This window comes from Trachemys scripta, chromosome 8 (genome assembly GCF_013100865.1).
Source record: "Trachemys scripta elegans isolate TJP31775 chromosome 8, CAS_Tse_1.0, whole genome shotgun sequence".
Lineage (NCBI taxonomy): Eukaryota > Metazoa > Chordata > Testudines > Emydidae > Trachemys > Trachemys scripta.
In genome coordinates this window covers 36,505,961-36,527,715 of record NC_048305.1, presented here as the reverse complement: position 1 = coordinate 36,527,715, position 21,755 = coordinate 36,505,961, and the positions used below count along the sequence as shown (strand labels likewise).

The following is a 21,755-nucleotide window of genomic DNA, read 5'->3' as shown; positions in this document are numbered from 1 at the left end:
TTTCCTGTGTGCTAACCTGTCCTTCAGCCTGAGGTAAGCACCCAAGAAGTACACCCCCACTTCATCGCAGGATAGATAAAACTGGATTTTTAATTAAAAATAAGCCTATTTAAAATTTGAAATTATGACAACCTATGCTAAGGCCTAAATTTACTCTAATCTATTAAAATAATTTAAATTAAATAAAAAAAGTTAAACAGTATCTATTTACTGCCAAAATTTTAAAGAAAGTCAAACCACTGAACTGGTGGACGCCACTGGCTAAACAACTGGAATGAGAGTTTGCTGAAATGCTAAACCAGCTTCTGTCAGTACTCGCCTCTTCTGCAGGTACAGAGAAAATATTGTCTTCATTTCAGTTCAATGATTAGTTCACTCAAAGTTAAAAACCAATAGAAAATTGAAAAAAAGGAGTAGGAAAGCTTGTTTTTCAGTCTATGAATAAAAACTAGATGTAAGGATAAGATCTACTAGTTTTAAAATCCTGAAGGACATAATGCAAGAAACAATCAGTTCAATTAACTAAATGCAGATACTTCCTTTGTTTAATAAATCTTAGTTTTAAATACAAAATATGTTGATAAAATGAGTTATTTTTGCATTTAGTTGAATTTGAATTCCCATCCAAACAGAACAAACCACAAATAAAAAAAATCTAGTAAACAAGAAATGCATTATTCACCATTTTCTAATGTAGTAAAGATTAAGAATCTGAATAAATGCAAATTAAGCTATGTAACTGCTTAAATAAACATGTACAGATGTGTATCCTGGTTTTCAAAATGCATATTTAGTGTAAAGGCTGTATTTAGTTGCAACTGAAAACATCTTAGGGCTTGTCTTCACGTACTTTAGTAAAGACACTACTATGCCAATGGGAAAGCTTCTCCTGTCAGCGTAGTTAATCCACCTCCTCGAGAGGTGGTGTGCGATACAGCATTGTCTACATGGGTGGTTAGGTTGGTATAATTACATCGCTCAGGGGTGTGCATTTTTCACATCCTGGAGCAACACAGTTATACCGATATAGGTCTGTAGCCTAGACCTGGCCTTAATGGTTATCACCAATGAGAATAAACCTCTCTTTAGGAAAATAAAAAAAATACAAATGCGAAACATGTGAAGGAGTTTCATTTTCCTTTACAAGCATAATTGCTTTCAGAGCCATTATAGGTATATAATCCATGGGATTTGAGTGATTTGACAGACTATTTACTACATCTTCCTGAACAATGGGTGGATGTCAACTTTGACCATCCATGAGAAAAGGAGGAGCTACTAAAAAGGCAGAGTTTCTGGAGTCCATTGGAGCAGGACTTGACTGTTCTACTATTAGAGGATTGGATGAATGAGGTCAGACTACTCCAGCTATCGCAGTTCTAGCTGCATTTGGTTCTATTTGTTGTACTGGGAGCATAGAGCTCATACGCAGCCTAACTGCTCGTGCTCTTCAGAATGCAGCTAACTAGTTAAAATTTAAATATTTAAAACTCTCTGAGACACACTGGCAAACATTTTCTGACTTTTGATGTTAGACACCCAAAGAGAAGTCGCCTGGTTTCAGAAGTGCTGAGCACCCATAGTCCCATTTGAACTCAATGGGAATGTATCACTTGTGAAAATCTATTCACTTATTTAGGTGCCTAACTTCAGTATCCAAGTTTGGAAATTTTGGCCCAAAGTTTTAAAAGGGTTTGTGGGATGGTGCTGGGTAAAAGACTTGAAGAAAATTAACTTAGGAAAGCTGGGAAGTGAGGCTTTCTAGACACCTGTCTTCAAAATACAGTCTAATCTTCTGACATATAAACAAATCTGAAGAGCAATGAGGTGAGGGTAACATCCTCTATGTGTCTAGTAGGTAAATGTCAGGGAAAAAGAAGGAGGACTGTCAAGCATTCAGTCCCTTACTAAGTCCCATATGATGATAATGTTAAGTGAGCAAGTTCAAAACACCAAGAGGACAGGGTTCCAACAAGATCCCCATCTCCTACTACGCTTGGTCTAGCACCATGACAATTCATCCTTCCTCCGGATGGAATCAATATTAAGACACCTGTGGGTGGAGTTTCAACAAGTGCCACAAGACCCTTATCTTCCTAAAAGAGCCAATGGTGGTTGCTTCTGCAGCATTACCAGTACCTGAGAGGTCAGAGTTAGGAAAGAGTACTGGATGTGTATAATTTTAAATAGCTTTTGAAATTAAACTTGGCAAGTTCAGCTCTCAGGTTGGAATTCTATGCATATTACCTTGTAAAATATTTCTGGAACAATTTGAGAATAGGGTCAAAGACTAATGGCAGGATTGTCTCTATGCCAGAGTAGAAACTTTGTGGACTTACCTACAGGGCTGGTAGAAACTCTCTGGGAAGGTGGCCTGAATCCAGGAGCCTTGGAGTTATCAGGATGAACATTTTCTATGTGTCCAAGCACAGAGTTACTCAGAAAAGTAGACTGAACAGTGAAAGATGGGTCTGCTGCTGCTCGTGTGGATAGTGGACAGTCTCCCCATCCTTGGTTGGCTGGCACCTGGTTACTATCAAAAAGACTACTAAAGTGATTGAAAAGCGTTGCTGGCCCAAACGTAGGAGGCAATGATTTGTTTGCTGGGTTAATGTGCATCTGAGAACCGTTCATAACATTCATGGCTGATGAAAGCTGCACTGCAGCAGGTGGACCTTGAGATGGCGTTAAAGGAACTGGATTTGTAACAAAAATAGACTGATGATCTTGATGTAGGTTTGCATTTGGTACCACTGAATAGAAAGAACCTCTAGGCTGCATTCTGTGAGAAACTCGAGGTGCTGGTACAGCTAACTGAGGTAAATTACTGTTGTCCTGATTATCTGCAGCAATTGATCTGGGTGAAGCTAAACTTAATGGAGTGGGTTCTGAGCTAGAGGAAAAAGGCATGGACACAGAAGAACTTTTATCTGACATGCTGGTTGGCAGTATCTCATCTTGGACGTTATTTAGAGGTGCAGGGCTGCTAGATGGGCGAGTTTCTATGACTCCTGGATTGCTGCTAGCGGATATATTGCAACTACTTGCAACCGAAGATGGTGCACACGTGTTTCCAGTAGGTTGGTCTGGTGTTGACACCTTCTCTTTGGGTGCTGAGATAACTGAGAAAGAGTCCGTTTTAAGTGCAGAATGCTGTGTTTGTGGAACATTAGAGGGCAGAAATGCTGTGGGAACTTGCCCATTGTTTGCAGGTGCAGAGGAAGCAGAAGGCAGAGTGCTACAGGTGCTTGTCACAGTTGAGATTGCTGTTGCCACCGCACTTGTTTTCGGAACACAGGCGAACAACTGCTTTCTGACTGATGAGGGAGTCCGACTACTTGTTGCACAGAGAGGTTGGGTGGAAGCAACTACAGAAGAGACAGTAATAGGACAGCTAGCAGTAGCTAATCCAGTAGACTCTGTCTGTAAAATATTCCCATTCTGGTTACCTACACGACTTGAACTATTATGCTTTGGAGAGCTGTTTGTGCTGCTAGGATTAACTGGTCTCACTGGGAATGGTCCCCAAGTGTTCGGCGAAGGTGAAAAAGTTCCTCCAAACTGGGCCATAGGTAAGCGAGGGTGCCGAATCTGTTGCATAGTTTGGGCAGCCAGCAAAGCAAAATGAGGGTGGGAATAAGCTAAGGGCAGAGACACTGGAAAAGAAGACCGCACATTTGCTGGAACATTCTTGTTTAATTTGTTAGTGGGCTGGAAAGTAGAAAGGGTCGATGACTGCGATGTGACAAGAGGTGGTGCTCCGAGCGGAAAGGAGTTTTTGTTGGAAGCAGCTGCGGTACTGACTCCAGATGAAAAGTTTGCATGAATTGATTTGGTGTTTGGAGCAGGTGTTCTTATATGAGTTTTAGGAATTAAGTCTTCCAGTTCCTTGGCGGGATCTTGAATAAGGGCACTGATAAGTTGCACTGCATACCTTGTCGATTCCGTACCGCCCCTGAAATTAAAAACAAGTATTAATCTTCTCTCAGGAATGGAATTCTCACTTTGTTGCAACACTTCTTGAACTAAACAATTTCTTTTGGCTATATTAGTGCAGTACTTGATGGAACAGTCAAGAAGTTTTATTTCTTGATATTTGCTTTTTTTATGGTTTAACTTTGTATAAGTATCAGATTTTCAGCATGTCCCGCTGTCAGAAATGAATGCGCTATACACTAGTGCCAAAGAGCCAATATGTCCTACCTTAAAGATAAGCAGACTGTGTAAGAAAAATCTTGTACCGACTCAATTTACAATTATTTTGTTTCCATGTATCGTACCTTATTGTGATCATTCTCTCTCCATTCTTATCTTTTTGTTTGTCCACATCAATATGAGCACCAGTGACATCTTGAATTGCAGTGATGTTGCACCCACCTCTTCCCATTATTCTAGATACGACAGAAGCTGGGACAGATAATTTCTTAGACCTATATCACAAAGATTGCAAATTTGTGAAGTCAGTTTGGAGACATTTAAAAAGTGCCAAAATCTCTTTTGTTTGGCAACTGAACATCAATATTTTTACATTTCAGGGCAGCAAGTGGTTTTCTGCTTGAATTCGCCCTTTGGAGCCTCTCTAAAACTTCCCCACTGAAATTACTGGTTACCCTGAGCACTTCTGAAGTTTCTTCAGAACACTTATTCAACCAAGTATATCACATCATATAGATGCACATTATACAATATACATGCTGTTTTGGACATATAGTTCATCTTTTGTCCTAACCTGTGTATTTTAAAAAAGTAAGTGAGATGAAATCCTAAGTGACTCTCCTACTTTACATTTGAATTAGCATCAAACATCTTTGGATCACAGGGATTAGCCACTGGATACAAGTTGCTTCTACTGGTATATAGCTAGACTGATAAATTTTTCCAACATATTCACACTGATAATCTTTGAAATACCACCTGCTTGAGCAAGACTTAAAAATCCGGGTCTTGATCTAACATCCCGGTAGAATTAATATCTCCTAGACCTCAAGTGAGAAACCACAAACGCTCTGGAAAATTGCCAGTGACCCTACGCAATGGTTTATAGCAAGCAGGCGAACTGTGCAATTCAAGGGTCCAAAGGGATGCTGGAAGCCACTATGAAGGCAGCACAGATTTTCAGAAGCATATTTATTTTTAGGCCATGACACTGCAACCCAAACACTTGATACTTATTAAATGAACTGCTAGGATTTTCAAATTCATATGGCATTGGTGGATCAGTGCAGGCATATGGCAATGGGAAGCCTTAGAACACCATGCTTGCATTCCAGACCCCAGCCAAGGTCCCTTTAGGCCACTCTTGCTCCCCGACTTCAAAGGCTGGATCTCTCAAACCCATACATGGCTTTCAAGCTTAACAGTGGCATATTGCAGTTTGTGAACTGTACAGTTAGAGGGAATTCCAAGGGGTTTCAGGAAGCACTGTGATGAAGGTTCAAGAATCTGAACAGAATATAGACTGTACATCTCTATGTTGCTACCAGCTTCACCTACGTTTTAAATTTAGTCATTTAACATTTTAGATTACTAACAGAAAGAAATTATGCTGGAAATGTATTTCAGTTAATAAACATGTGTAATGTAAAATGGATAGTTTTTACACTTACCATCTGAAAATATTAACATTCTAATTGTCTTATCTTTTTAAGTTACCTGTCCCCTGCCCTCCACAAAATTCACACTATCTCCTCAATCAATGCTCTTAGAATACACACTGTGCCCTCACCCCCGCATTTCTCACGTTCCAATCTTCTCCCCTTTGGATCTGCATTAGTATGACGACTTTTCTCTATTGGAGCTCCCAATCTGCCCCTCTCCATGACCAAGCTCTCTTCCTCATATAGCTTTCAAGAGCCTTCCACATGATTCACAGGGACCCTAGTTGCATTCCAGTCTCCTTTACCCTCCTCAATCCACTCCCCAAAGTGAAACCCTAGCCATCCTCCCCCACCACCCACTGAGGAATTGCTTCCTCATATGAACTCTAAATAGCACCCAGAACCCCACTCCTCACCCACCCTCTAATGCCTCCCCTCCCCACCCACCCACCAAGCTCATTGTTTTTCAGTTTGAAAAAAATGCCCCAAACATTACCTTTTTGCTCCTGAACAGCAGCGCCCTCCTCTCTGCAGCTGAAATTGCTCAATTGGTGTTGGCTGCAGAGTGTTGCTAGGGGGAGGGTCTTTCAAAACTCTGCCTACTTGCCTGTCAAGGGTAGAAGGGATGTTTTCATTGGTTATTTCTTTGATAGACATCCCTTCTACCCAATAGGGTGCTTTGAGGGAGTGGGAGTTAGGACAGTTCTTGGTCTTGGAACTGGGATAGGCTTTAGGAGCAATAAACATGTGCAACACCTAATTACTTTGAAAAGGACACATGGGTTGTTAAAAGGCTCTTAGACTACACATGCATGCTCTGTTATTCAGGGTAGGGCACAGCAAATTCTGGCCCAGGGTAGACATTTTGTGAGCACTTTCCTTACTAAACAAATCTTGAGTTCTTAGGGTTATCAAAATCCACCATTTTAGGAAGAAATTTCTAGAACCCCAGCAGCTCTGACAGAACAGAAACATGATTCCAAACACAGTAAAAGTAAAGCAAATGACTAAACTAGGAGACTCAAGAGACCTGTCTGGAGAGGTATAGCAGCTTCAGGATCAATAGCGGGGTCTGTGTGCAGCCCTGGTAAAGGCAGCTATCTGCTTTTTAACAGTTTCATGCCTACACGACTCACCAAGTTTGGGGAAAGGGAGAAATCTATGGCTCTATTTATCATGCACACCCCATAACAGGGAGCAATATTTATGAATATACACAATCACCAAAGTAGGGGGAAATTGCACATTTTAATTGGTATGAACCGATGAGCTAAAAGGTCAGAGTTTAACATCTTAGATTTGAATTGCATAGATTTTTCGTTTGCTAAAAAAAGAGTTTCCCCAAAACTCACACTTCAAGTCCTCTCTAAAACAGTGTTCCATGCACACAAGCTAAAAGATGCTCTAAAAAGGACATTTAGTCAAAATCCTGCATTTCAGAATGTGAGATGCTGAGTCAGGGTTAAATGCAAAAACTTAGGATTTATGTTTTCAGGCTTATCTCACTTCAACAAAGTGAGGGAAAAAAGGTAGAAAATGTAAATAATTTCCAGCTACATATAGACAGAATGAATGACTAAAATATGGCCACAAGCCACCCAATGTAACAAAATTATTTATATTTTCAAGGAAGAGGAAGAGGCCGCCATTTCAGAAGCAGAAGCTCTTCAACTATATAACCACGCTCCTAAGTCTATTTTAGGGTCATGAATGAGTTGGAGCAGAATCAGCAGCCAGAATGTGGGTCAGAGCAGAATGAGCACCATGTCTCAGTCAGTCGTCCACCTCCCTGTGTATCTTCATTGACACCCACCAATCTTTGAGGGATCCCATGTGAAACAAACGTGACAGAGCTTTTGCTGGTGTATTCCTTCATTACCAATGGAGTCTTGGCCTATTCCTCCCCACTTAAAGAAGAGCCAGAACAAACTCCCCCTCCCCCAAGGTGTTTTCTTCTGATTAGTGTCAGGCCCTGGGAAGGATCCCACGCCTACTGTAAAATACTGATGCCATGTTTGGCTTTTCAAATTGTAATTACCACCCATAATGATTGTAATTTGTTTGCAAAGCACTGCTAGCACAAAGGAAGAAGGGCTTTTATAAATTATGACAGTCAGGCTAACGCTGCTGAATGTTCTGTGTAAGTACGCAGTTTAGAAATCAAAAGGTCTATACATAATTTGAAAACACTGAATTAAAACCTATTACCTTCTAACCACTTCTTTCCAGCCTTCTTCTCTTTTCTGACCTCTTTTTGGACTAGTGAGGTTCAGCTTTATATTTGGAGAGGTCAGAGGCAGGGACACAGATTTATAACTTGCCGATAATGAATTTGGATTAGCGTCACCTTCAAGTCTGGGAACAGAGATGTATTGATTACAGACTAAAAAATAAAAGTAGTTAAAGTACTTGCAGAGCATAAATTTGAGAGGTTAGACAAAACTATCAGTTAAAACAGTTCTCAATTTTTTTTTTTTCATTCTCAATGCCCCTATTTAGACTACAGCTTCTGCAATATGGGTGCCAGTCAATGCCAATTAGTGTATTTTGTGTGGTTAATATGTTCACAAGAACTGGACTGAGCCTCCAACTTATTTCACACAGGCTTCTGAGCAGCCATTGGATTGTTTTGACTTTCAGTCATGTACAACTAGTCCAGAATCAAAACTAAAAGCAGAATTCTTGGATCCCAGCATCACAAGGTGAGGAGCTTGATCAGATTCTATAAAATCTAAGCAGCAGTAGACAGATTCGCAATGGCATAGACCAAGCAGCAGTCATGAGAGGGCAGGATAGAGAAACTGAAGACTCACCTTGTTTGTATTTTTGAAGCTGAGGTGCTGGTCTTTTCTTCCTGAGAAGGGAGCAGTAATGAGGCATATCCCCTATCACCAGGGGAGTTTGTATCCATAGTGAAGTTCAACTCCTGGCTTTTACCTCCACTGCTACTCTCGCTATTGCAATCTGTGCTATCCAGGTTATCAGAATCACTATTCCCACCTGCACCACCACCTCTTGGCTCTCCGTTTATTTTATTTTTATCTGCTTTTTGCTGTGCTAGAGATATATGCTGGTCTGGCAAAATTATCTGCACATTTTGAGGAGTGTCCTTTGTTTTGTTCTTCTTATTTTTTCTATTCGTGCTAGGGGTTGTTACCACATTGGCTCTCTTTTTCCCGAAAACATTTGTGAAAGTAGCTGATGTTGCAGAGATTCCAATTGTGGTTGTAGTGGTTGCGCTCGGAGGCTCTATAGGAACTTCTTGCTCCACTGGAGGAAAAAAAAAAAAAAAAAGTCAATATACAACATAAAACACATTTAATATAAAAAAAGTCTCACTTGTTAAGGAAATTACAATTAAAGTTACATTTCTGTCAGCTGTCACTAGAGTAATGAATTCAGCCATTCTAGTGATTTAAAAAAATCCTAGATTTGGTGTGTGGTTGAAGGGATGCAATGGTAACAACAGAACTTGTTTCACTGGGAACAATGACAGTTGCATGGGAAACTAATGCAGAGCAGGAGCTCTGAAACACTGCAGTGACACAAAAGGCCAGACAAGTAAACTCAGCAAGAGTTTTCATTTCTTCAAGGATGAAATATTTCACCCTCCCGGAGGGGAAATTAGACATTTTAAAAAACTAAATCAAGTCAGTTTTAAAAAGATCATTTCTGCTCAAATCTTTCATTGTTAGCACAGAACAAGCACAGTTCATTATCTGCACTAAAATTCCAAAGTAAGTTATTTAGGGTACAAAACAATGCTTAGGAAACCTGAAAGTTTAAAAGCTATACTTCCATGATTTTTGCTTTGTACACCAACACTACTCCTGCCATAATGACCACTGTGCACAGAACCAATTGATATAGTCAGCCTGCCTTTAAGACTTTCTCAAAAATACAAAATTTGAGACGTGTGCACGCACTACACATACAAAAGCTCCATTCTATCACTAGTACAGATGAGCATTTTCATAGTGGAAAGCATTTAACAATGGCAGACTATACTTTACTCCTGAGGGAATTCTGTGTCAAAAAATAAAAATTCTGCGCACAGTATTTTAAAATTCTGCAAATTTTATTTGTCAGTAAATACATGTGGAGGCTCCGGCATGGCAGTGGGGAGCACATGCTGCTGCTGCATGGCGGTGGGAGATCACCCTGCAGCCACCCACCTGGGGACACAAACTTGGTGGTGAGGTTGCTCCTGATGCTAACAGCACAAGGGCTGGGCCAGCTCCAGAAACACCCTGTGGCCCTGCCCCTCTGTGTCAGGTGCATGAAGTGTGGGCAAGTAGGCTCAGCCCAGCAGGATCCAAGTGTGGAGTGGCTCCAGGTGTGGGGTAAGAGGGTTTTGTGTGGGGAAATGTGGGTGCAGGTGGCTCACGGCAGGAGTCAATGCAGGGGGGGGGGGAGATTTGGATGCATATGGGCTCGTTGGGGGGTTCAGGTGAAGGTGGTTGGGGCTCGGTGGGGAGGGTCTGGGTGAAGGCATTGGGGCTCTGGATGCAGAGGTTGAGGCTCAGCAGGATGGGGCGTCTGGGTGTGTGTGGGGGGGTCTGGGTGCTGGGGAAGTGGGACTCGTTGGGGGAGGACCAGGTATAAAGGGGTGGGGCTTGGGTGCAGCTAGTTGGGTTTCAGTGGGTGTCTCTAGGTGAAGGGGGCTCATCGGGGGGGCCTCTGGATGCAGAAGGTGAAACTCAGTGGGGGGGCCCAAATGCACAGGGGAGCAGCTGCCCACACAGTGACCCCTGCAGCTGAGGAATGATAGGGGCAGGAAGGGGGGGAGGGGCGGAACTTCCTGCAGCTGGGGCAGGTTTCTGGAGTGGGTCTGACTCGGCCATAAGCCTGGCCCTGGCCACTTCTTGCAGAGGAAGAGCAAGTCCCATCCTCCCCTGCCTCCAGCCCAGCCAGGATTAGCAGCTGAGTCCAGAGCAGTGTAGGAGCCACCAGGGCATTCCCAACCCCCGCCGGCTTCTCCAAGTGACTGAAACAACATGCCTGCACTGCTGCGGAGGAGTACCTGACTGCTCTTGGGCCTCCCTTTGCTTTCCCATCAGAAAGTCATTTTTCTGCGGGGAAGCAAAGAAATCTGCAGGGGACATGAATTCTGCACATGTGCGGTAGTGCAGAATTTTCCCAAGAGTAATACTTTCTTAAACATTTTAAAAGTTTATTTTTTACACTGAGTTCTTGCAGATATGTAGGAAGAATATTCAGAGTGAATAAACCTACTGTCCAACTGCTCCTCCTTTCCAGTATGAAGAAAACGATGGCAACTAAAATCATCTTTTCACCAAGAAGGATTTAGAAACATTTATACAATCCAACAAGTGCTTTCCCCCCACAGAATAGTAAAAACATTAGATGTTCTTCACCTTCATCATCATTCTCCTCTTCATCATCATCTTCTTGCAGCTCTAAAGTTTCCTTAGGTTTGTTTTCCTCATCTTCCTCTTGTTTTCTTTTTTGCTCCTCTTTCTTCTTCTTTCTCTTTTCCTTTCTCTTTTCTCTCTTAGCTGCAAGAGCCTGTTTTCTGCTCTCTTCTCTTGACTATGGGAAAAGCGTTAATATTTAGTTCTACCTTGCATTAATACCAAAGATTAATATTCTCTTATGCTTACAAATTCAGGGCTTCAAAGGAAAAAAATGTCTGAGGGGTAGATAATCAAGAAAAATTCCGTTATGACCTGAATCATTATGCAGAAAGCCATGATAATGACAGCAGAATGAACAGAAATTAAATAGAAGTAGTAGTGGACTAGATGGAATTGCAGTTTTCATGAGACTTATCAAGGAAAGAAAGAAAGAAATCAGTCAGCAAACTGCATGCAACCAGAATGTAGAGATGTGTGTTAAAACAATTTAGTATATATTTTAATGGGATATCACTGTAATCTTGCATAATCTCAGACTAAATTACAAAAATGTGTTGAAAAACCTGAGCTAGTGAAAGAATTTCTGGAGCAACCTTAACATCTTTCACTCAGAAGGCTCACAGAGTACTTTATGTGCTACATATAGCTATCATGTTATCAGTTGCTGAAATACAGTTACTTCTTGGGTACAATGAGGCAGTCAGTTAGTACCAACAACACTAAACTGTAGGTTAGCAGATGAAGTGAAAAATAACTAACTGAAATTTAATGCGACACAGAAGGAGGCTAATTAGTCAACATGGAATTTGGTAAAACTTCTCTCTTGTGAAAAATATTATGGTGAGTTAATTATCGTAAAGAGTCAAAAGCTCCACTTTAGATCTCCTGCAAAAAAAAAAAAAGGTGCCTTCAGCAGTACAGCACCCAATAATGCTATTCTGGGCACTGCAGCATTATCAAACTGAGGACTGTTACTTATTGAGTCAGTCACTGATTGTACTACTTGCAGCACACCTGGGGATGGGAGTAACTCCTTCAAAGTCTCATGTCCAACTGGCCATGCTGAATCTGTTTAACTGATCTGACAGCTCAAAGGTCTGCTTCAAGATAAGTCATAGAACAAGCTGATATTGTTTTGTATATATTAACAGTTTTAACTGAAGACATATTTTCCTCATGCTTTCACATTCTGCATCCAAATAAAGTACAGAGTAATGCAAAATGCTGGCAAACAGCTTAATTAACCAAAAAAGTAACAAGCCTAAAATTTCCTAAAAGGAACTAGGTTGCACATTGCAGCCCCAAGAGACACTACTATTCAAATAGAGGTGAGCTTGTGCACTTAGGGCACATGCATCTTCTACAATGGAGATGCATACAGGCAATGAATGAAGAATAGAGTATTTCATCATCTTACTCCAGCTGCAGCCAGGCAGAGATGCCAAATCCACTGAATTGTGACATCTAAATAAGGCACTTCAATTTTGGTTTTTAATTTTTTTGTTAATTTAATGGGAATTTATCAGTGTATAGTCAACATTTTTTAGAAACTGTGATAATCGTAAAAACCAGAAACAAAGGGCAACAGTGGCATGGGGGATTCCTGGTACTTACAGCATGCAGCAGGTGGAGGTACTCACTGAAATAGGAGCTGAAGAAGCCTTCCAGCTCCCTGCCCTTCTCACTCCCCCACTGTGCAGAGGAAGTGGATGAGCCACATTGAAGAGCTGGGGGTCAAGAGGAGAGTGGAAGACTGCACCCTGTGAATACTGACCCCCCCCTGCCAGCCAGAGCCCCTCCTGAGTTCAGTCCTGGAGCAGTGCTGAAGAAGGGGGCTCTGTCTGGCGGAGGGGGGGGGCAGCATTCAGGGTGTGCAGCCTTCTGCTCCCTGCAGGCCTGCTGCCATAGCGGTCAAGTGGTCTTGGCTGCCATGCCCCCTGGTCTTTGCCTGAAAAATTCTCGGGTTCCAAAAAAGCCAAAGTTGGGTGAAAAACAAAACAAAACAGTACAACCAAAGCAGTTTCTATAAGCCACCTTTTGGGTTAATTATCTATGTACTTACATATCCCCAAATCCACCTTTTATATTTAAAAACAGCGTTAATTTATATTTTGTAACAGTTACAAATTTGAAGTAGGGAAAACCTGTAAGCTTACACACATCTGAAAGAAAGAGTTGCTATATGCAGATGCACTGGCCAAGAACTAACCTAAAATGACAGATTTCGCCACTCACCTTTTCCAGGTCAAGCTCCTTCAGCAGGATACTGGCGTTCTTATTTGCTTCTGCAGCTTGCTGGTCTTTAGCCTTCACAATTGTCTCCACACACTGGTGACACTTCTTCAATAGTTCCTGAAGAATAAGAGTTATTTTATTAAAGCAATCCTGAAAATCTGAAGTTAATTATTGCAGCTTGCTCTTAAAGTGTATGATTGGCTCACTGGTACTACTAAACATACAACTACTCCAATATGCTAAGATACAGAGTGCTAACATTTGTGAAGTAGCTTTTTTAGAGATAGTTTTACAATAAAGGAAGCACATTATTCCTCCCAGTTTGGATAGTTTCATGAACATCTGAAAAGTTCCTCTAATAGGTATGAAGTCTTTTTAAAATTAGAAATAAATGTGTTAAGTTGGTCCCCATTCTTTCATTACTTTAGTATTTAAAAAAAACTGTCCTAAAAAAAAACAAGAATAAAATTGAATTCAAGAGGTTTTGCTGTTGGCCTTTCCCCTTAATACTCTACTGTACTGAAGTAGAAGGAAGAATAACTAAGTTACATATGACTCACTTTGATAGAGTGACAGAATAGTTGGCTGTAACCTAACTTTTGAAACTTTTTCATTTTTCTATAGCTAGATTTGTTAACATTATTTTAATCTGATTTAAGAGAAAAAAAGTGATGAATCCATGAGGGAAAGATTTAAATAAGTTGTTGTATAAGAACTAAAATAATTTTATATTTTATTCTTGTTACATTTATATATGTATTTTAAAATTCCACAAAGAAATTTTTTAGCTCCAGAATTTTAAGAGTCAAACATAGGCATTTCATGTATGCTCAGAAAGAAGTATCTGGTGGTGCTCTGGGCAAGGCAAAGGCCACAAATAGTGGGAAGAGAAAGTTTCACATAGTAGTAACAAAGTTCAATTATCCATTCAGTCTTTAAATGGCCTTGGATCTACCATTTGGGCACCAAACTTTTAATAGGAGATAACACGTTATTAACATTCAAAATGTGTGTTTTTAATTTTATATACTTGTTAAGACCTCGGTACGGTTACCTACGTATTTTTTAATATCCTTAATGCACTAAGTCTACTCTCAAAAAGTCAGTTAAACTCACCTTGTCAGTTATAGTTGCTATATATCGCATGCACTCGATGTCTGAAGGAAACTGGTTAACTTCTTTCACTAGGTACTGAACTACTTTCACATGACCCTGTAAAATAAAATAAATAAAATAAAATTCTAGTGTCCTGTAAATACAAAAGTGAGTGGATGACAATTTTAGCTGACATGATAGTTATAAAGCTAACATCTGAAATGGTAATTTAAAATAAAATGTTGCCAAGTACCAAAACATCTATTAGTGTTTGTAAAGTACTGACAATGAGCTTAGTGGTGTACAAAACAGTAGCAAAGATAGTCCCTTCCCCAAATAGCATCCCATCTAAAAGATAAAGGAGAAGACATGTTGGGAGAGATTTTTTTTAAATTAATTTAATAAGCTCAATTATTGTCAGCATTGGGGATGTGTCTGTCAAACTATGTACTCCGTATTGCATCAGGGGCTCTACTTTGTGTTGTAGCCTCGTTTGTGGATTAATAAATAATATCACTTAACTCTTATAACACACTTCTCATTAGTAGATCTCAAAGCACTTTACAAAGGAGGCAGGCACGCTTAGCCCCATTTTATGGATGGGGAAACTGCAGCACTCCATTGAACTGACTTGCCCAGGTCAATGCCTGAGTGAAAATAGAATTGCGGTCTCCTGAGTCCCAGTTCAGTGTTCTGCCCACCAAGTCACACTGCCTCCAATTTCCAACCTAAAGGAAAGATTATGCTTGAGAAGCTATGACAGAGCAATCCAGGGCCAGCAACATTGACTGACTCTCCCATACTGGAACAATGGGTTTTTCCACTAACAGGGCCTCTGACTTTGAATCTGTGTCTACAGAGAAGCTGATGGGGTGGGGGCTGGAGCCTGGAACTCCCTATCTGAAGCAAATGGGGAAAAAGGGGGACATAGGTGGTGACTCCGTGGGTGCTCCGGGAGCTGGAGCACTCATGGGGGAAAAAAGCCCCGCTATCAGCTCCCCATCACACACCTCCGTCCCCAGCGCCCCTGCCCACCGGCAGGCCCCGTGAATCAGCACCTCCCCACTCCCTCCCCACGCTTCCCGCCCGCCCCAATCAGCTGTTTTGTAGCAAGCAGGAGGCTGGGGGGGAGGGGGGGGCAGGAGGAGGGGGGAGGAGCGAGGATGCTGCACTCAGGGGAGAGGGTGGAATTGGGTAGGAAGAAGTGGGGCAGAGGTGGAGCAGGGGCAGGAAGAGGCGGGGGTGGGGTCTTGAGGAAAGGGGTGGAGTGGGGCCGGGGCCTGGGGCAGAGCGGGGGGTTGAGCATCCCTGGCACTTTGGAAAGTCAGCATATAGAAAAAGAAGTGCGTTTCTCTGAGTCAAAGGGGTGACCACCACCACCACCACATCCAAAACCACCTGGCTAAGGAGGAGGGAAGGTATGCCTAGCCTATGATGCTTACTGAATCCAGGACTCTCAGATAGGGTGAGATCAGCCCTAAGGCAACTGCATTCAGGATTGTGTGTTAGATGTGAAAGACTTGCAACTCTCTACTGTGCTGTATTAGGAGTAAATTATCTGTGCTTAAGAAATTCCTTTGCTAAGCTTGTGTTCCTCCTTGCTTTTCTGCCATGTTGTCCCGGAAGAGTTTAACAAGAAACCCGAGCTCCAATAACCAGGTGGACTCTGGGGTAACATGTCTAAACTACTAGTCGCTTGGGAGGGCTGTGGCACTGCTACCATGGTCTAAGGCAGTTGGAATGCAGGGTCCCACTGCTCAAGACGCATGTTGGACACAGAGTCTGCATTGGGAAGTGTGCCTGTGATCCAGAGCTAGCAAGTGACCAGCCACTATCCAGATCCAGAAAATGCACAAGTGGATCCAGCAATTGGGTCAGTTTAAAACAGACTGGTGTTCATCCAGACAGAGGGCGAGGGCAGGTTGTTGACACTAACATCTGTGGTGGACTTGAAAGGAGGAGAGGATGGTTGGCCGGAGACCTGTGATGGTGAAATGGTTTCATGCCAAGATCACTCACCCACTGACAGTAGCAAAATTAAGTATGCTCTGATGAATACACAAAACTGAAGCAGATCACCCTCAAAAGTCAGATGTGTTGAGCCATATTTTAGCCCTTTTTTGAAACAGCAACTTAAACTCTGCAGAATATACTTATCTTAAAAACGTGTTGTATTCCTGACACTTTCAAGACTACCCATTTCAATTTAAAACTGTTTTTGAAAGTATTCAGTGCTGAAACAAGACATAAAAGTTTGCCTTATTAACTTACCTTACGAAATGCTGACATAAGAGGTGTAATTTTCCGGTTATCTGCTGCATCCACATCAGCTCCTGCCTGCACAAGTAACTGCACTACGTCAAAGTGACCACCATTAGCTGCCAACCAGAGTGGCGTGTTTCCTTTCTTGTTACGAACATCAATATGTGCTCCCCTAAAAAAGACAAACGTAAATCACAGGGCACACATGGCTGACATATAGAAAAGGTTACTAAAAAAATATGGATGTTCAAACTGCACTTAAGTTCGTATTTTCCATCACTGATAAACCTTCAGTGATGAGTTGGAAAACAGTTAAAAAAAACAAAAACAAAACAAACTTATGCTGGGAAATCCTTTGCTATTTAAGTTATATCATAAACTGAAAAGGAGACTTAATGTCTGGAGTAAAACAGAGCTATGGACATCTCTCTCCCATCTACATTAATCTCTAAATTACAGATAAGAATTATTTAAACACAGAATTTAAGCTCTATTCCTCATCTCTGTGAGTCTGTCCACAGAGGGACTCCATGACAGAACAAGTATGTTACTGATGAAATAAGAAATAACCCACCGATTAATCAGGAGCTCACAGAATTTGTAATGGCCTTTGTCTGCTGCAATTGTTAAAGCTGTATCTCTCGAGGAAGGCACAGGTGGAGCATTGACATCTGCTCCTTTATCAAGGAGAACTCTTCCAACCTCTGCATACCCTCCTGAAGCAGCTTCCATCAAAGGGGTGAGACCAGTCTGTTTGAAAAACAAACAAGTTATAAAATATGCAATTGATGCAAAATATAGTCTGGGTGTGCCTTTAAGGGTTTCAGCACTTAAAAACCAGGCTTCTTATTTATGGATTTAGGCGTCTAACTCCAGGCAAACTTTTAAAAATCTTGGCCTTAGGCTTTACAGTAGACCAGACAAATGGATGACAAAATCCCATCAGATGTTAATCCCAGTAGCTTACAATTAACAAAAGTATCCCTTAAAATTGAGGGAAATATAGGTCCAAATGTAAACCATGAGATTTCAGCACAGAAGGGGGTCAAACAAGTGGCTCCACGCCACCTTTGGATTCCCTTAGGCACTGGGGCTGTCCTGATACCAGTCGAGTCCCCAGCTCAGAATGTTCTAATTTAGACCAGTTGCCAACATCCCCAAGTGGCCATTGTAGAAGCTGGGCACAAGAGAACACTGGCCACACACCCCTTCCTCAGTCACATTTCCAGCACAAGCAGCTGGGAAAGGGGGCACAGAAGATACTAAAGCTGCAGCTCTAGGGTTTACCAAAAATTCCCCTATGCTGGTGAAATCCAAGTGTCAGTCTATGCTGACTTTTGGACTGCTTTGTGACAGGAATGAGGCATAAAACTGTTCCAGTGTACCAAAGAATGGGGCCCATAGAATGTCAGAGAAACAGGAACTCTCAGTATTTAAACCATGGGTTCTATATTAACACCACAGTTTTCACCTAAAAGAGATAAAGGCTTAATCTAAACCATTTTTGTTGAGTGCACATAATAGCAAGCAGTATCTGTGCATCATTGTCAAAACTTACGCACTATTAAGTTCCTTTTCTGCTTTATGGACTCTACCCATGTGTTTTGTTAATGAACATTAGTCATGTTAACCTTGAAATTTATGATCTCATGATCTTTAAAGACCAAAAGTAGTCAGGACCTATTTTGCTTCCCATTCAGAAAGTATGAATTAGCTGTTTTGGAAAAAGTAGATGAATGCCACTCGTAAGTAATCACATTTGTTTTTCACATGTAATGCTTATTTCACAGTATATGAAAAAAGTCTGACATTCTGACAGAAGCTGGAACATGGAGTGGGTATTATCTTTAGCACATTAGCTTTTGCTTATAAATGTTTTTAATTTGCTGATTTGCAGGGTAAGAATAATGAGGTTTTGGTAAACTGTTATGCTTTACAGTTCCTTGTGAGTGGTAGAGATTTCTTAAAGAACTTTTTGAGATGCTTTGAACAAGAGTGATCAAATATATGGCCATCAATCCTATGGGGTTGCTTTTAAATCAGTGAAGTCGACATAGGCAAATAGGCTCAAAGATTTATATTAACAGAGAAACTTCAAGGAAGCTGACAAATCAAAGAGATCCTCTTGCCCGAAATAAATCTGAAGAGAAAGCTCGTCTGCTTGCTTACCTTAGCCCTATGTTCAACATTGGCCTTCCTATCCAATAGGAGACTGACCACCTCTGCTCGGCCCTGGAAACAGGCCAGGGTGAGGGCTGTATTTCTATTGGTCTCAATTTGCGCGTTAATATCAGAACCCATATCAAGCAACAGTTTCACTGCAGGTACATGGCCATTCATAGCAGCCAACATCAGAGGAGAAATGCCTAGCTTACTCCCAGTCCTAAAGAGAGAGAAAATAATTAACTACAGATCACAGAACTAGATGAATCTGGATGAATCCTCTGGGAACCCAAGTACATTTCAACATTTTATAGTAAAGTATATACATACTGACCTAAAATATCAGTAATTCAAAACAGATTATTGAAAACCAGCAGGATATAGGATATTTGCAGTTTAAAATCTACTAAGAGAACGTGTTCTCTTTCAGAAGAAATAGGTTTTGCTAAAGTATATATTTGTACTAATTCTAAGCTATTTAAATAATAAAAAGATAACTGGGCCTGCATCTAAATCAGACAGACATACGTCTACACAAGTCTACACTTCAACCTATTTTGAGGATACAAAATGGGTTAACTTTCCTACAATACGCGAACACAGATTGGTTAACAGACAACAAAGCCATGTGTTTTAGTTCTTCTTTTTATGGGCCCCAGAGCAACTGAAATGTAAAGCTTCAAAAGAACATGTGCTCCACTGTGAGCTTTGGCTGGTTCCTCTATTTAGTTCAACTGGAAACAAAGTCCTGGAGTGCTAGATCCCAATATGGAGAAAAGGAGTAGGTACACAGGGTCATATGCTGCACTAATACAGGCACAAGAGCAACCTAAACACTGAGGGAATTTTTTTTTTTTTTTGGTGGCAGGAGATCACCTATAGCAGCTTCTCTAAATGTATCCAGTCAGAAAAAACATAACATTTCAACAGTGCAAACTTAGCAGGGAGATTTGAAAGCACTCCAAGCTCCAATTTATGTATTGATATAAAACCACAGTGGAACATCTGTCCCACACTGCAGTTTGTCTATGACATGGAGAGTATGTTACCTTGAATTAATTTCTGCTCCAGCATTAAGCAGAATCTTAATGATGTTGACGTATCCCCCAGATGCAGCAAGGCTTAGTGGTGTATAGTCAGACACGTTCCTATGCTCTTTATTTGCTCCCCGGGCCAGCAGCAAGTCAACTACCTGAAATGTACAGCATGAAAAAAAGTGCGAAAGGAATACTGGGCCTTAATTTTCTGCTACTTTCTGGATAATGGCTAACACACATTCAAAGCTTTAAGTGTATTACCAGTTTCCATGGGCAGCAGGCAGGCTAGAGTGTGACGAGGTTCCTCTGTAGGATCTTTAATTTTACTTATGCACTGTATAGAGCCAGCAGTTAATCCTATTCATAAGACAGTCTGTGTGGGTTGTGCCAATGCAGCACTTTTCCTCCAAAAGGATTACTTTATCTAACTGAGGTTACAAGCCTTTAAGGGAATCTCTTTCTCTGAATGGAGGTCTGAGATTTAGGACATATCCTGTTCTTAGGAAGTCTGATATAGTTGAAATTTGTGAGGGTTTCCCTTGTTGTGCCTCCCACAACTTGAATGAAAAAGTGAACCCTAAGCCAATTTTGATTACATTTGTGTTGCACAATCTTTCCAACAAAAAGTATAAGGATGCCCAAATCATGATGGAAGTTAAGGGAGGTGAGGGAATGGAGGAGGAAGGGCATTTCTCCCACTCACGCCTCCCCTTTACAAATCTCCTCATTTTCTTGCCAATTACTACATCTATCATCTCCTGCAATCATGGCATTTTTCATGTGCGCATTTGTGCTACTATAGTTTCCCGTGTTTTCTTCCAAGTTTCTCTGCCTTTGACATCATAAGCATGTAAGACTGAACATCTTAGAAGCAAAAGTGAAAAGCTCAATTTAAAAGTAGTTTAAAAAGTAGTTCTACCTTCTGTGAGTCAGGTCTACATTGCATCTACTTACAAGTCAAAATGGAAATATCTGCTAGTCTAGTGTTAGTGTTCTGGAAGGCTGTGTATGTGTAAGACAATTTTAGTTTCTGGTCCTGATCTCTCTGAGTTGGAGTACTGCAAAGAATGCCCCTTCACTTACTATGCAGTGAAGATAGGACCGACTGGGTACCCTGAATTGCTTAATAGCCACCTTCCTCCCCCATCCAATTGAGGATTTTCACAGACGATATTACGAAAATTGGATAGAAGAATGGCTCCAATCTGTAGTGAAGGGCTGCAATGGTGGGGCTGTATAAACAAGGCAAAGTTAATTCCCTTGTCTTCTCCTGGGACAAGAGAGCTACCAATTCCTGAAGTTTAAAGACTTTTTTTTTGTAAAATGACAATGTTAATTTAAGGGTAAAGAACAAGAAATGAATGCAGTAATTTACACACCAACTCAAAACCTATAGAAGAAATAGGAAGCAAGATATTTGTACCTCTTGGCGTCCACCAGAGCATGCCAGTGAAAGTGGAGTGTCCTTTGTGCGCTCGGACTGTGCTTCTATATCTCCACCTTTGTCTAAAAGAATTTCCACTACACCAACATGTCCAGCAGTTGCAGCCAGAATAAGCGGTGTAAAACCTAATCCAAAAAGAATCACAATTAGAAGCAGCTCTGAAAAACTCAAAATTAATAGCAAGCCAGAAAGTATGTACGAATAGATTAATTCAACAAATACCTGGGTCAAATATCAGAATGATCATCCATAGATAGGGCCCTACCAAATTCGTGGCCATGAAAAACATGTCGCAGACCATGAAAACTGGTCTTTTGTGTGCTTTTACCTTATACTATAGAGATTTCATGGGGGGAGACCAGCATTTCTGAAATTGGGTGTCCTGACCCAAAAGGGAGTTGCATGGGGGTCTCAAGATTATTTTAGGGGGTCACGGTATTGCCACTCTTACTTCTGTGCTGTCACCTTCAGAGCTGGGTGTCTGGAGTGTGGTGGCTGCTGGCTAATGGCCCAGCTCTACAGGCAGCAACGCAGAAGTATGGGT

At 41.2% G+C, this 21,755-nt stretch overlaps 1 protein-coding gene across 15 annotated transcripts in view; it reads right to left on the bottom strand.

The window, feature by feature from the left end:
* LOC117881771 (ankyrin repeat and KH domain-containing protein 1) overlaps positions 1–21,755 on the bottom strand; it is a 192,066-nt gene that overhangs the window by 17,358 nt on the left and 152,953 nt on the right. For 9 of the 15 annotated variants that reach the window (XM_034779435.1, XM_034779438.1, XM_034779441.1 and 6 more), the window contains 13 exons: positions 21,191–21,336; positions 19,780–19,922; positions 18,737–18,950; positions 17,142–17,317; positions 16,577–16,739; positions 14,327–14,422; positions 13,211–13,327; positions 10,976–11,150; positions 8,411–8,867; positions 7,806–7,952; positions 6,094–6,204; positions 4,281–4,430; positions 2,340–3,955 (listed from right to left, as the gene is read on the bottom strand). In XM_034779435.1, coding sequence (XP_034635326.1) covers positions 2,340–3,955; positions 4,281–4,430; positions 6,094–6,204; positions 7,806–7,952; positions 8,411–8,867; positions 10,976–11,150; positions 13,211–13,327; positions 14,327–14,422; positions 16,577–16,739; positions 17,142–17,317; positions 18,737–18,950; positions 19,780–19,922; positions 21,191–21,336 — 3,711 coding nt within the window. The remainder of the gene's footprint in view (positions 1–2,339; positions 3,956–4,280; positions 4,431–6,093; positions 6,205–7,805; positions 7,953–8,410; positions 8,868–10,975; positions 11,151–13,210; positions 13,328–14,326; positions 14,423–16,576; positions 16,740–17,141; positions 17,318–18,736; positions 18,951–19,779; positions 19,923–21,190; positions 21,337–21,755) is intronic. The other 6 variants (XM_034779443.1, XM_034779444.1, XM_034779445.1 and 3 more) reach the window with 1 other exon arrangement.